Below are 16,358 nucleotides of genomic sequence, written 5' to 3'. Positions count from 1 at the left end.
TATGCTGCTATACACTGATCAGCTGCAATATTAAAACAATGGACAGGAGATGTGGATATCATTGAAGACTTCATTACAAGACAACATTTAAAATCTCTGGATTTTCCATGAAAGGTATCCCACTTTTCGTGGAAACTTGCACTGATGGTCGGCACCACCTTGCGCCAGCAGGACAGTGCACCCTGCAACAATGCAAAACAATGCTCGAGAACACATCAAGGAATATGACCAAGAGCCCAAGGCATTGACCCGATCTTCAAACTCCCTGCACTTAATCCCATCAAGCATCCATGTGTTCTGCTGCAACAAGCCCAAACCTTAGAAGTGTCATTTCAAGACACCCCAGAAGCCCAGCGTCCTCATCCTCACAGGCCAGGGATGTCTTAATATCACAAACAGGCGCACACGACTTCCCCTAGGTAGCTTTAATTTTGTAAGTCTATAAATGAAGAGACTGTTCTATCATCAGAGATCTAATGCCAAAGTCTAACCACATAAAATCATTAATAAGTCCCAGAAATGATCCCGTCTGGTAGCAGTCAAATCATTTTTTCAGGTCTTTATGTTGAGTCATTCATTTCAAGGTCCTGGCTCCAACTTTTTGCCAGCTCACATCCATCCATCAGGCAAAGTAACTGTTCGTCCGTCAGGTCCGGAGACTCATTCTGCAAAAAAAAAACAAAACCCACCAACTGATGTAAGATTTCAGTGATGCTTGTGTGAATTTAGAGTTTCAAAATCAATTAAACAGACACAACAATATGTGTGTATTTGCAGATTCGTTCCACATGCAGGCCTACGGTGCGGATGTGTAGATATGTAACTGTTTCCAGGTCACATCTGCCGAATATTATAAAAAGTGACCAACTGCTGACATCATTCCTGCATTTCTTCCAAACAAATTTTACTGGGTCTAAAGCTTAGTTTCTGACAAGTCCAGACAAAGTGCTGTATTAATACATGACCTCACACAACAGTGGCACTTCATAATAATGTACTGCACCGCTCTGCTTTGTTGGAAGGTGTGTGGGAAAAACACTTCCACTTGGATGCTAGTTTTGTTTTTCTACGCATAAGCCAGACTCCTCACAGGCAGCCTGGGACAGCGAGTGAGTTCAAGGATGAAAGAAAACTAGGTTATGAGGAAAAGGGCTTGAAAGTTAAATAAACATCAAAATCTATTCCTGGGAATGACGCGTCATTTGGCGCTATATGCAAAGTCTGAATTCCTGGCGACCGTAACTAATTTACCTACGCACGTGTGCTCATAGACAAGCGCAAGTTCACGGTGTAAGGACTCTGCACTTTGTTTAAACAGCTGCAACTCAACAGTCAATTTGTTCCAATATTATCGACTCATTACCTTCCGTGACACGAGCACCGTGCCAAGAAAGTGTCAAGAAGAGACAACGTTAAATCTCTGAGTTGAACAGAAATCGCTGTCATCATTCTCTCTGCGCTCGTGTTTTTAGCTGTCAGCCCTAAGTGAAATGAATGTCCCTGGCCTTGAAGTAAGGATGCGATCCAGATATTCTGTCCCTAATCTCAATCACAGTCTTTAGTTAGTATTAACTGATCTTTCCCCCTCCTACTTTTGATCAGCAAAACAATACAACACTGACATTTTAGGGAGTAAGTGAACATGTTGTCCTCAAAGTTAGTGTGCTAGAAGCAGAAAAATGGGCAAGTGTGAGGATTTGAATGACTTTAACATGGACTAAATTGTGATGGTTAGACGGCATCTCCAAAACTGCAGCTCTTTGTAGGGTGGTCCGAGGAAGGAACCGTAGTGTCATGGGTGGCCAAGGCTCACTGATGAAGGCATAAGGTGCTCACATTGCCAAAAATGTAATACAGGCTCTGATAGAAAGAGTCCCAGACACATTACGACTGCCAAAACCCCCAATGCTTTGGACAAAGTCCATCTAGATGTTACTTTAACACGGACTACCTACCTAAGCAGACCATGTACACACTTTCATGGAAACCCTGATAGCTGTGGCCTCTTTCAGCAGGATCATACACCCTGCCACAGGGTGCACAACAATGAGTCTATGGTGTTGATTTGGCCTCCAAATTCCCCAAATCTCAATCCAATTGAGCATCCGTGTGATGGGCTGGTATAAGAAGCGCAATCAATGGAGACCCCACCTTGCAACTTACAGGACTTAAAGTGCTAACATCTTGGTGCCAGATACCACAGCACACCTTCAGGGGTCTAGTGCAGTCCATGCCTCGACAGGTCAGGGCTGTTTTGGCAGCAAAAGGGGGACAAGCACAACATTATACAGGTGGTCATAATGCCTGACTGACGTCCAAAACAATAGATTTTAGAAACCAAAAGCAACAACAGTGACCTAAGAAGATATTAAGCAATGCAATTCTTTTCACCTCTTCCTCACACCGCACAGAGTAATTCCCGTGTCTCATCTACCCCCTTTAGCTAGTACCATTCACCGGTCATATGCTGACCTGACCACCCACTGAAACGCTCCACCCCATTGTCAGTGGGCTGACAAGACATTACCACACAATCCCGTCCATGTTCAAAGTCCTCCAGAATGTAATCATACCCTTTAGGTCATTGCAGGTTGGGTGGTGTTATTCATCTTTACACTCACAATTATCCAGACATGTCATCATTTACCAATAGACAGGAGCACACAGGCACCACAGACACAAACGCCCCACAGTGCCCCCCTGGAGCGGTTCATTATCTTGACCCTTCAACATTCATGTAGCTGTGGACTTGACCTCTGCTTCTACATGGCGCAAATGAAACAATAAAAGAGCAAGTTCGAAAAAAACAAACAAACAAAAAACGTAAATAAATATAGAGTATGCACAAAAATATAGAGTTTAAATAAATGTCTATCCATTCTACAGCCGCTTAGCTATTCTTTATATATATTCTTATGTAACAACTGACACCTCGGCCACAGAAAAAGTTTGTTAAGGAAAGGAGACGTACATTTTTCTGAACGTAAGTGAGTAATTCCTGCAACTTGAGACAAATGGCAGAAGAAAAAAAATTACAAGTCAATTAGAGGCTTGTCATTCTTTTCTGTGTACATGAATGGGGCAATAAAAAGTGCCCCACTGGCTGGAGTCTTAATGGTCTGAAATGCCTCTAACTGATACCAGCCGTCTTGGAGATGGGAACAGGTTAGACTTTCCAACAGAGAGGAGAGGAAAGGAAAGAAGGAAGAAAGAAGGTTCTTTCTACTGCTTTGACAAAATGCTACAACTCTTTAAAAGTGGTTGACCTCCGATGACCTCGGTACTTGAGGAGGCCAGGGGTGTCTGTGGGTGACTGATATGTGCTTTCGTGCTGTTACACAGCCATTTAAGGTCCTTCACACGGGTGTTCACTGTTCGTAGACTTAAATTACACCTTTCTTGGCTGCTAATTCAAAGCACATTGTGCGCTGTCGGTCCTGCGTGCTGCACAACATTGAATATTTAGTATTTACTGCTGTTTACACTTAGCTCGATTAATGTGATGGTGTTGTGTTTAATATGTTGCTTTGGTTTTTTTTGCTTGTTTCTCTTCTTTTTCTCTCAACAGCTGATCCAGGAGATTCTCCCCCCCCCCCCCCCCCCCTTCTCACTGTCCCTCTCCCCTTCTGTTTTTCTTTTCCTTCATCTTTCTCTCTCCCTTTCCTATCCCTCACTCATGTCTGTCCCGTCTGTAACATCTGAAAATAAAATAAAATAAATAATAAAAACAAAGGTCGATCAAATGGACCAATACGGCAATGCCACAATGATCCATTTGGCAAAATAAATCCATTGGGTATCCTTGTTGGTCTTCAGACAACAATTCTGACGACTAAAGAACCAAATGGGACAGGCAAAAAAAAAAAAAAGGTCCTTCATTTCTTCTTGGTGGAAGGTTTCGGTTTCCTAGCAGCAGGGAACACATGAATTTTGGTAAACAGCACAGAAAACTGCTGGGATTACAGGAAAGCTTTCCAAAGAAAATGTTTGATAAAATTGATTAAGGTGCTTCCAGGGAGCATCTCCTTGTTCCACTGGGTTATCAGTGAGACAGGAACAACAATGCTGGGCTTACATGACAGCTCATGAACGCAGAATTCACTATCAGAGCGATTCTGAAGGGAAGTGAATGAGTAAGCAGGAATAGATAAAAACTTTATTTCTGGGTGGCTTTGGGTCGCGTACATACAAGCATCTCACATACGCAATCTACAGTGAAGAGAAGAGCTGTGTATGCTGCAAAGCCTTAAGCTGGCAATCCCAACCATGATTCTCTGTAATAAACATGTGAAATCCAAGGTGGAAGTGGAAAATCTTGAGTTTGTCAAGTTACAGGCCTTTGACAGTTTCTGTTTTATTGTCACCGGGGTCATTAAATAGTTTTTATTTTAAAGTGAATCCAGTTCTTCCACCAGCAAACAATGGCAAGGCGAGTGAACTTCTTGACCTGAAAGATCAGAACTCTCCGCCACTCTCAGAGCATGATCAGCTTTCCACAGGGAGATAAACCTGGCAAAGACAGAGATGTGGAGCCCTCCAGCTACATTCTGCAGAGGACTACCACCTCTACCACAGCTCATCCTGCGCTTCGTACACACAGGATGCAAGACCAGGTTTGAGCACTCAGCTTTCAGGGTCACCGACTTCAGTTGCATACCTGAGCTCTATAGTCCACAGACCCAGACGTTACTCCTCCGGGAGAAAGAAGAACTTAGAATGAATGGGAGTGCAATAACTTAATTATTGCACTCCCATTCTGCTATACAGTAGCATAGCACCAACATTATATGTCATGTCAAATAGCAGATAATATATATTTTAACATTTTTTTTAAATGCATAGTAACTCTCCTAAATACCCAAAGAGCCTCTGCTTCAACTCTAACAGCTATATCAACATAAAATAGTCTTTGGTTTTAACTCTAAGAGCCATGTGTCAATTGTTTTGTTCATCCTAGTCTCCTTTGCAGAGCCTGAACAGAAGCAGAAGAGGTTGCAGCAGCAAAAGGTTCAAATCTGACAGATTTAAAGTTGAGAGCTTTGGATTGCATACTTAACAATGACACTGTGTAATTGGGAAAAAAAGACTCTGGCTTTTCTTTACTGTATACTTCCATAGTTTGAATCACAGGTTAAAGTGCAGCGGTCAGGAGTGCTGACTGCCTGAGACGGCTAACGCTAGCTAGACAATGTTCCTATGTTTAATGTGGGACAAACATCTCTGTGCACATGAGAGCTGCTGCTAAAAGTATCTTTCAGTTTCTGAGCTTGCTAACATATTACATATCCTCCCAAATGACACGTTGTAAAAGTTCAAAATTACTTAATCACCAATCATAACTTCAATATTTAGGAGGCTAGGCAGGCTCAGACGTGCCCCGTGTCATTAAACCTATATTGCATCCATATTTCAAACAGCGTCTGCCATGGTCTGTCCCGAGGCTTGAAGCTTAGGAGCTGTTTCCGCAAATATATCCAAAAGCGGTGTCACCTCCTAAATTTGAATTTGTATATTTGAAGTTGAGTTATAGAGCATGTACAGGAGATAGGAGAGATCATAGTGACACTGAAAAACCTGAGACCAGTGGGGAAGAGACTTTTCTCAAATTGAGCCCTTTCCAAAGATCATACGGTGACAAAGCAGAGCCGATGAGGGAGATAAGCTAGCAGCTAACAGCCATCAGCTGTGGATGCAGTGAAGCGAGGAAAGTGGTGAAGCATGCATAGAGACAGATAATTGATTTTGAGATTCAGATCCAGATAAGTCAATTTATAATTTTTTTTTTAACCTAGACTGCTGTTCCGATAAATGCTAGAAATAATGAGGTAATAACAAACTGCTGTAAGTGAGGAAGTATGACTGATAGTGTTGGCCTGATTAAAACAAGACCGTTGGGCTGGAACTATCCTGTTTTACAGTAAATGCTGAGATTGTCCTTCCTTTTGCTGTAGATTTAGGAAGGCAGCCAAAACAGGCTGCAGGAAAACGAGCACCAGATCAACTGTCGAGCATCACACAGTTTCTTCAGAAAAATAGGCTTGTTAACCTCGTCAAATCTGCTATTTTAAGATATCTTTGTTTTACCGTATTTCAAGCATGTTTAAATAAATAGCTACGAAAAACCTAATACTTCACCTTCCTAACTTCTCCTTTAATCACACACTTGAATTTGGTCAAACTCAATAACAGGAATGTCACGGTCTGCGGAGGCAGACCGTGCGGAAATGTGTGTGGTGGACCCAGGAGCGAACACAAGCGAGGATGCAGGAGTGGAGTTAAACAAAAGCGAGCCTTTTATTCTGGCTGATGAAAGGAACAAAACAGAGTGAGGGCAGCATAAGAGTAATAGTTCAAACAGAAACCTAAACTGGACATAAACTAAGGAAAAGCTATGGCTGGAGATACGGAAACACAGACGACGCGACACAGACTACATGAAACACAGAGACTAAATACACAAGAGGGATGATCAGGGGAAGTGGCCACACATGGGAACACAGCTGACACATATAAACATAACAAGACAAGGCAGGAGTAAACAACACTGACGGGAGACTGTCAAAGTAAAACAGGAAGTACACAGAGGTGCAAACAGGAGGAGAGAGAGAGCACTGGCATAGTGGGCTGGGGAAACATGGAATGAAACACAAGGAGGGGAGATGAGGGCTCACAGATACATAGAGGGGCACACAGGGGATAAAAGTCACAAGGAGAAGTCAAATAAGGAACAACATAACAGGACAACTCAGGAAACATGACCTAAATAAGGAACGAAATACAAAAATACAAGAAACTAAGAATACTGGGCCCACATGGCCCAGGACCATGACAAGGAATTTTTTTTTAAAAGTGCTCTTAAGCAGTGGTTCACCAGACTCTCTGAAGTTTTTCTTTTCTTCTCTCATTTTCAGTCCAGTCCTTGTACCATTTTACTTTTTTTACATACATGTTTTTTAAGCCACTTAACACTGACATATGAATCACTCAAGCATAAAAAAGGCACTCGACCCAAGGGATGAACCACTGTTGTGTTTACACATAACAGAGAAACCCATTTGTATCTTTAGGCACTTTGTTACTAGCAACCTGTTGCAAAAGCATATTATTTGTTCTCCTTTCCTTAGTCGAGTCTATGAAAAATGCCAAAGATAACACAGTTCGACAGGCATAAAATAATATTTTTGCACCAACAAGGTAAGAAGCGTAGTGGTTGCCTCACAGCAAGAAGGTCAAAGCCTTTCTGTTTGGATTGCATGCTCTCCCCGTGTCTGTGTGGGCTCTCCCCAGGTTAGAGGAAGAGGTTAGTTGAGGTTAGAGGGTTTAGGTTAACTGGTGATTCCTTTGCTATAAATGTAAATGGTTGTCTGTTTCTGTGCTGGCCCTGTGAGAAATTGGCCACCTGTCCAGGATGTATGGCTGCTGGTTTAGACTCCAGTCTCACCCACAACCCTGAATTGGATAAGCAGAAGAAAACAGATGGATGTATGGATGGATAAATTTCTTCTTATCACACTTTTAATCCAATAGAAAACTACACAGAAACACTGCATAGCTAGCAGACAGTCAGTGTAACTGGAAATACAGCCTTTGGTTCTATGGCTTCAGAATCAGAATCAGAATCAGAATGGGTTTATTGCCAGATGTTGAGGTTTACAACATTAGGAAATTGCTGCGGTGCTTCAGTGCAGACAATAAGAATTAAAGTGCTATGTAGAAAGAAAGATATGTGCATGAGATATACATGAGATATATACATGAGAATAAGAATTATGAGTGCTACGTAGAAAGATATATACATGAGTATACACACAGATCTATTGAAATCATTACAGTGCTCAAGTGAATATTTGTCCCGAAGGCATTCACGGCATTCTGTCTTCACAAGAATGGGATCTTGGGATATATGCATAACATTATCCCTCTGGGGACGGCTGTCACCCAACGTGGAGGCCCAAAAGTCTTGTGAGAGTCTCTGAGTTATGTATGTTATACAAATCAACTTTATGAGTATACTGCAGCTGTGTGAGACTGGTTAAGTATGCCCTCCCAGACAAAATCTGTACAAATAAATCTTTTTCTAGCCACAAAACAAGGCCCGTGGCACTAAAAATATATACACCGTGAGGCTGCTGTTTACATTGAAGTCACTCGCTGGGTTCACTCATTTAGTCACACTATATAAAAATGCAGTGACACATGGTCAAACGCAAAGAGTGTGTTGCAGCACCAGTAGTTAAGGGACTGGTGGGTTTGATGTTTTGGAATCACGATGAAAGAACGGTTTTCCTCGAATGGAGCTCGGCTTAATTAGCAACAAAATTCCACTTGTCTCTCCTTAATTAGGCCAGGAATAGGCCTCAGTTGCATGGCGTGATGCCGTGTGATGTAAGGGTGTGGCTGCCGCTCGGTGGTTTTATTACCTCACTATTTGTCAGAGAAATGCCCATCTTTTATGTTTGAATTAGGCATACTGAATATACATCACGCTGTGATTCATCAGTGTGAGAACTGATGAAAAGAATTCCATAAACAGCAGCAGGAGCTTCCCTTTTAACACCAACAAAGTCTAACAAATAAATGTATTAACCCTGATGTTTTCCTTTTATCTAACAGAAAATTTAAAGTCATAAGAGCCAGAGAGAGCAGAAATCAGGCCCGTCCACCTTTGTTCTTGGAACATTCTTGCATTGTGCCTTTAGTGACAGTCCTCTGGTTGTAACTCTGCAGACTCCTAAGATCAGACGGTGCTCAATGGTTTCTAGGGAACACTGTGGAGCGAAGACACTGAATCTTGGCAAAGATCGCGAGAAAGCAATTAAACGTGGAGGAGGACAAAAAGGCTATCAGTGGAGAAAATGACCATCCTGGCCTTCTGATCAAAACCATGCATCAAGAGAAGCAGAGGGCGAACTTTAGCTCATCGGTATAAACCAGACATGAGACTGTAAACTGAAAAGAGAGAGAAGTGAAATGAGGGAAAAAGAGGAAAAATTATGGGTCTGCAGAGACACGAATGTTGCATGTGATTTCATCTTCTCACTCTAAGAATGACAGAGAATGAGCTGTATGCTTGTAATAATTTGTTACACACGTGTCTACAGATGAACGCTGTGGAGCATTATAATGCACACAACACAGTCATATTGTGTGTATGCAAGTATTTGGGTGCGCATGAGCATGTGTTTTCTCGTGAGTGTGTAGCTGCTTTGAACTCACAGTCATCTCTTGGCTTTGACCCAGGAGCTCCAGCTGCCGTTGGATCTCTTGGAGCCGCCTCTCCTGCCCTCTCCTCTCCTTTATATCCTGCAGGACCTTCTCTCCTGGCTGCGGGTCCCCATCGCACTTCCAACTAACCTCCGAGCCAAGGCCCTGATACACAACAGACACGAGAGGTTCTCACGGGGGGAAGAAACACCTCATCTCCCGTGGGTGCTCTCCTAGAGTTGTGCTCGTGGCTTCTGGCTGTCACTTGGAAGCATTTAAATGGTGATAAAAGCACATAGCAGTTCACCACAATTAATTCCTGTGAAAGCTTTCCATACTCCTACAGACGAGGAGTAAAACCCGGAACTCATTACAAAGACCTGAAAAAGTCCAAACAGGGGTCAAACATAAATCACCCGTTTGTGGCATCCACGTGCACTGACACATGAACCCCACTCTCATCCAAAACAAACCCTGAAAATGGGTCAGGAGGAAATAGGAGTCACGCTTGGAGGATTATCAACAGATAGCTGATAAGTGGGAGGTCTGTCTTTCCCGACCAAAGCGTGCGCCATTCTCTTTGTATCGTGCACAGAGACCGAAAGAGAGCCTCTTTAAAGCCACTGAATATATGTCAGATTCTTTGTAAATCATAAGTCTGTCATCCTACATCAGCATCAGTATTTGAAAAACAGTTGGCACTTAAAAAAAGAAAAAGAAAAGAGACCCTGCCCGCTGGAGAAACTGATCAGGAAGGCTAGCTCTGTGGTCGGCATGAAGCCGGACACTCTGGTGACAGTGGCAGAGAAAAGGACATTAAAGAAACTGATGGACATTATGAACAATGCTGGGCATCCTCTGCACACGGCCATAAACAACCAGAAGAGTCTGTTCAGTGACAGGTTGCTTCTCCCAAAGACAAGAACTAACAGACTTAAAAACTCCTTTGTCCCACACGCCATCAGACTGTTTAACTCCTCCCTGGAGGGGAGAGGGAGGGGAAACAGGAGGACAAAGGAGGGGGGAACAACTAAGCTGTAGTGCCTCTGCACCTCACTGTACAATACCTTGTGCAATACTTTTGTAAATAGTCAACAGTGCAATAGACCTCAATACTTGAAATGTGCAATTCACTTGTATTTTTATTTTTTATTCCTATTTATTCTATTTATCCCCTTTGTATATTTTATTTATATTTGTCTCTGTATTTATATATGTGTGTGTGTGTGTGTGTGTGTGTGTGTGTGTGTGTGTGTGTGTGTGTGTGTGTGTATATATATAACAATTCTGTAACTGTAACTTCGGTCGTTGCTGTGCTTTTTTTGGAAGTCGAATTTCCCAGAGGAACCCACCCGAGGGATTAATAAAGTTCTATCTTATCTTATCTTATCTTACGCCTTCATAAGTAATAATGCAAACATGAAAAATGCTGTAGACACTGTCCGGTACGTGACCTCCGCTAGAGTCGCGTTTTAACCTCTAAAAATAAACAGCTTCTCCATAAAAGCATGCAGCTAGGTTTAAAACAAAAATTGTTGGGTCTGTGTGGACGTTGCCAACCGCACGACTGTTTTGCAGTGTTCGTCCAGCGCCGTGTGGTTAAAATCTCTCGGTTAGTCCGGATGGCAGGCGGGCGTGTGTATGATCTAATAACGTTGAAATTGATGGACATTTCATAAAATTGTTGACATCTCAATAGGGACTCGCATACACCGAAATAGTAGGTTGGTGAAGACAGGGAGGCCCAGAAGAAATTATGAACTTAAACACTGAGCTACTAAATCTGTTATGACACATTTATGGTGGGATGTAATCTTAGTTTAAGCCGGGGTAGGAGGGGGTGCTCGCTAAAGCTGAATTAATGCCTCTTCCCTTGTCAATAAGCCAAACAGACATGCCTATTCAGCTAATATTGTGCATTGCATTTACACAGATTTTTTGGAAATTAGTGATATGACTGCACTTTAATACTCAAGACTTGGCAAAAGCGAATATCTCCTGAATGTTCCAAAGTGTGTGTGGCCTCACCTAGCCGTGCCCTCTGTGTCCTTATAAGGAAATAATGACAGCTTCTATCTGAAGTCTCTTTTAAGTGGTTGTCACTAGAGCCCTTCGGTTCAGACTCAGTCATCCTAGACTACAAAAGCGAGGACCACGATGGGATCAGACTCCTGTCACGCACCAGAGTGAGAGATACAGCATTCCAACCAGGAAAAATAAAAATTAAAGTCTAGCTTTACCCTCATCATCACACCACTAAATGCATGTTGCTAAAAAAGCCCAAATCTTTGGGAGAAACAGTTTATTTAATTTGGAAACGACAGCTGTCCTACTTTTTACTATAGGACTGCAAACATGCAGGGCACAGCTGCCATACAGGCTGCAAACTTCAAAACTGTCTGCGAAAGTTTAACAATAAAATAAGCCATTACTGGCCAGTTCAAGTGACTTGCTACAGATTTTCAAACTTAACCAACACCCTCTGACTAAATTAACACCCTATAAAATACTTACTTTGTATTCAAGGCACAGCACGAAGGTTCTGTTTTGTGGAACCTCCTGATCTGCTGTGTCCTTTATGAGAGAAGCTTGCTTGTTCTCCCGCAGTCCAAAGACATGTTTAAGGCAGCTGGTAATCTAAAATGGCTATAGGTGTGAATGTGACGTGAATGACGAGTGTCTCATTGTCTTGTGTTGTCCCTGTGATGAGCTGGTTACCTGTCTAGGGTGTACTTTACCTCTCACCTTCTGACAGATAGGATGGGCATCTCCACACAAAAGATTATCTTTTAAACTCTTCTAATCTGTCCATTGGTCAAGGATCTTCTCTCATGGTAACAGCTAACAGAAAACAGATGATAGAAGATAATTTAGGATGTTTACGTAGTTTGTTTCACACTGTGAGTATTAATAATACTAAGTGTTAATAAAAACTCCAGTTCCTTGATATCAAAACAGCTCTAGGACCTGTAGCTTATTTCCCCCTCGTGTTAACTGTATGTTCTGTTCATAATACATATGCTGAAATTACAGTAAGGGTTCATTATATTGATTAATATGAGCGTGAGTTGGTCGCGCATGGTCCATCTGGACATACAGCATCAGTTGTAATTCTAAAAAATGAAGTGCCAAGTAAAATAGTTTTTATATTGCTGGAAACTTTAAAGTTCCAGTGTGTAAAATCTCACCACTAGATGTCAGTAGGTTGCAGATTGCAGTCAACTGAATTCTGTTTTCTTTCCCATCCTGTTTCCCCCTAAGTGCATGAACCTAACTATAGTGACCACTATAGGACAAACAACTCTGTCCACCATTTATTTGTAGTGAGTACAACCCATCACTGAGCCGTGTACCTCAGCTGTCAATATGCTGGGTGTCCACCTGTATTTCCTCTGGAAGAGACTGTAAATATTCAAGCTCACTTCTGTCCAATGGCAGCAATAATGAGATGAGTTGTTGAAGATATCCTAAACTTTTTTGCAACTGTTACCTGCTGTTAGTTGGCGTTAGGTAACTTCTTTAAACTTTCATATGATGTGCGAAGTGGGAAGTGGGATTTTTAGGATACTTGAGCCTAACATTAGTTGGCACGATATTAGCTTATAACCAGCTGCTGTTGTTTAGCTGTCTGGAGGCGAACAGCTGACAATAATTAACTGCAACAATATCAGGAATAAATAAGCATGTTTATCCCCGACTCTGTGTGTCACAGCCCTGATTTCAGTTCAGAAGATGACGCTGAATGTGAGGAGGACGAGGATGAGATGGAAACGAGGGAGTAGAGCACTGGTGGAGGAGAAAGACATAATGAGAAAGAGATGACAATATCTTACGTGTACAAATGTTAAATGGACAGATATATTTTAAAAGAGCCATTTGTGATTTTGATTACAAAGCGTACAATATATGTAACCACATACATAAAACACGATTAGGCGCAGAGGCAATGACCATCTCGTCCGCTCTTAGTTGGAAAATGTAATCACACACTAATGAATGGATATTTCTGAGTATTTGATACCTTTTTTCTATTAAACAACCTCAAAAAATTCCTTACAGTACCTTTACTGACCTCTGTATATTGTTGCTTTGATGAGGAACATGTGAAAAATGTGTGCAATAAGCTGACATGTGGTTCATGTGTGTTCCATCAAAGAGTCAGTGGATTACAGTCTATTAATTGCCTTACTTTTCCAGCAATGTTTCTAAAAATATAATAGATTAGGCACTTATGATAAATGAGCACAACAAGTTTAGTTCATTTTGCAGGACATTGGCAAGCATTAACAGTAAATTACCATTTGCTCTTGTGCCAGTTAAACGGTAGTAATCACCTCTTGGAAGAGAATGAAGGATTTGTGCATTGACCTTAGCATACTCCAGCTATTGCTCTACTGTTTTGTGCCGCATTTGTGCGTCTTCTTCTTAAATGCTTGATAGCTTTAACTCAGTATGTGACTGAGAGTGACTTCCAAAAAGAACAGGGAAGAGCGAGTGAGGTAGTGTTTATCTGAACAACACAAAGAAATGTGGTAATTGTCCTTTTTGGAGTAACTACTTGACAGGATGTACTAGATCTCCAATAATCACATCACCTATCTGGGTCACAGAATTGCTGGGAGGCCTCAAAAACCTGGATATGTCTCGTTTGAGCATGAAAAACATGTCAAACATAATTAGCTTTATACAGAAAAGTAGGTCTGCCAATCGCTGAAATGTGAATTTACTGCTTCGAACTTTGCTCTGGTGTCACAAACTGAAACATCTTGAATTCAAAATAAATGTTATTAAAAAGAAAAGAAAAACAGTCATTCATGCATGATATCGTGTCGACTGAGAAGCTGCCCTTGTTTTACCTAACAGTTCACATACTTTTTTTCTTGCCAGAGTATAAAATAAGAAGCGTAACCACGGTTATTACGGTTATGCTGCTTGTATGACTTTCAGATAACTCAAACCAGGCGTGCTTTTCACGTTCACTAATTGATTTTTAATATCCCGTGATCAGCTTTATGATCTCTATTAGAAGCATTACATTCCATCCAGACATTGTCACGGTGTTTGAGTGTGAACCAGCTGCAGCGTTTGATGGATGATCCGCTGTTGTCCAAAGTGACAAAACAAGAAAAATAGCGGGGGGCTTTTTGTGCCAAAAGCTTTGCTTCAAATTAATTCAAAAAAAATCTTGGATGCCCAACACTCAGAAATACTGAATGTGCTACATACTGATGTTCCCATTAAAGCAGCATTTTATTAAATAACGTCAATCATATTAGCTTTAATAGCAAAGGGAGCCAGTAAGATTGGCAGACCGGTCTCATTCTCAGATGCATCTCATGAAAACAAAACAAATATTTCGGTCGTCATCACGCATCAGTGCTCTGCTGCAGCCTACAGTGACGAGCATATGTTATTACGTAGTAATAGCACATACCAGCCCAGCGGTTACTTCAGCTTCCTTCGTAGTACGTTATAGATATTAAGGAGGAGAGTCTTAAGCCTGACCAAAACCAATGCGACAGCTTGATGACCTTGTTCACACTTTCAAGACAAGCTAAACAGTGACACATGCTCCGAGGCAGGAAATCCAAGGAAGTGTCAAAAGTAAAATCATAAAAGCTACCACACATGCCAAATAAAGTAATTGGTACGATGTGTGGTCTCTCGAGCAAAGTTCACAGGAAAATGACGACTTCTGGATATTTTTCTACATATACTGCAAAGAGTTACGCAAACAGAAGAAAAATACGTTTTTTCTTTGGAAAACAATTATGTGATGTGAACACAGGCCAGCGTTTCTAACAGCAGTTTGTTCAAGCATGCAGTGGTTCACTGGGCTTGATTCTCTGGGTCTTTGTTATATTAAAAGTGCCTGTTGGTCACATTAAGTCACTCGGTCATTAAAGAAAACAGGCTGCATATATAATGGAAACAGCCTGCTTTTGTTATACTTTGAGCTACTAAACAATCGATTGCAGTTAATTGCAATAGCCCTGCAATAATCGGTGTCCTTTCCAGCCTTAAAACTTGAGTTATTTGTTTCAAATCTACAATATGCTGCGGGGCTTTTTTCAGACTGTGCTTAGTGGTTGACTTCAGTACTCTGAAAGAATGTTATTCGCATCCAAATCCAAGAAACACTTTTCATTATAATAAAACACAGTTTGACAGAAGCCCCATACAAAACTCCAATATATTTTCCACTATGACTTGGGATTCTGTTGGAAGGTTGATTACTGACCGCTCAGTTTGACTCCTGGTAACGCTGTAGAAACTGATTCCTGTTGATTGGAAAATATTCTCCCCCTTGTGTTTGACTTGTTAATGCCCTGTGGCTATGCACTGCACAGGGGCCGTGCTGTGATGATAAAAGAAGGCCAGCCGTGCTGACTCACGCAAAGATGTCTGGTGTTGTTCAGGACAGCACACTTCTCTTTCCTCTGCGTTTCTCTGTTTTCACTCACACTGAATCTTTTTTTTTTTTAAATCTGAAGCATAGAAGGAGCTCAAGCTGTGCCACGTGGACCCAGGCTACCTGCCAAGGCCTGTCCGCATGCCTTGCCACGAGCACTCCCTGTGAGAGCTCAGGAGCAAGCTGTTCAGTAGCTATAGAAGAGCGTTTTCACTTTTCCCTGTTTCTTTCTCGTTCTTACCCAGCTATGACCTGCAGTCATGTGTCAATTTCTCAATCAGAGATTCTGCAACACAGCTGTATGGTATACACAGCCTGTATATAATACCCATTAGGAGCTGACACTCAGGGAAGCAAGGTAATGCAAACAAATGTGCATGTTTTTGCACCACTCGCCACGCACAGAGGCGTATTTTTACCTCTTGAAACCACTCCTCCCTCCTCTGTAAAGTTATGCCACAAATCTGCACCCTAAGAAACAGTGTCAGGGTTTGTATATCACAATCTTAAAAATGTCCCAGATACAAAATTTGTTTGTATCCAAGCTGTCATTTTTCCCCTCCTGAGGTCATGTTTTCCCATCAGTACTTTGGATCCCTGTAGATAACTCGGTGATTGGTGAGCATTCCTAAAGTATTAGAAGATTCACTTGTGGGTCATCTGGATTTTATAGTTGCTTTCTCTTTTAGTATTGAGGGTGGTCCGTAGCAATCACTGCTGCATAGATCATAACCTCCTGGCA

The 16,358-nt window shown here is 41.7% G+C and overlaps 1 protein-coding gene across 5 annotated transcripts in view; it reads right to left on the bottom strand.

The window, feature by feature from the left end:
- Positions 1 to 410: 410 nt before the first annotated feature.
- Positions 411 to 16,358, bottom strand: part of fsip1 (fibrous sheath interacting protein 1) — a 29,334-nt gene continuing 13,386 nt past the window's right edge. For 2 of the 5 annotated variants that reach the window (XM_086274709.1, XM_086274708.1), the window contains exons 9-10: positions 9,217 to 9,369; positions 411 to 665 (exon numbers count right to left, since the gene is read on the bottom strand). In XM_086274709.1, the coding sequence (XP_086130835.1) occupies positions 561 to 665; positions 9,217 to 9,369 (258 nt within the window). In that variant the 3' untranslated portion in view covers positions 411 to 560. Of the gene's footprint in view, positions 666 to 6,734; positions 7,450 to 9,216; positions 9,370 to 11,945; positions 12,046 to 16,358 lie in introns of those variants that run through there. The other 3 variants (XM_086274710.1, XM_086274712.1, XM_086274713.1) reach the window with 3 other exon arrangements.

This window comes from Aulonocara sp. 'chitande type north' Nkhata Bay, linkage group LG19, assembly GCF_057382095.1.
Source record: "Aulonocara sp. 'chitande type north' Nkhata Bay isolate Kocher_YH1m ecotype deep benthic linkage group LG19, A_spYH_male_GT1.1, whole genome shotgun sequence".
Classification (NCBI taxonomy): domain Eukaryota; kingdom Metazoa; phylum Chordata; class Actinopteri; order Cichliformes; family Cichlidae; genus Aulonocara; species Aulonocara sp. 'chitande type north' Nkhata Bay.
Note: the sequence above shows the minus strand (reverse complement) of the source record. Positions and strands in the feature narration are given on the sequence as shown.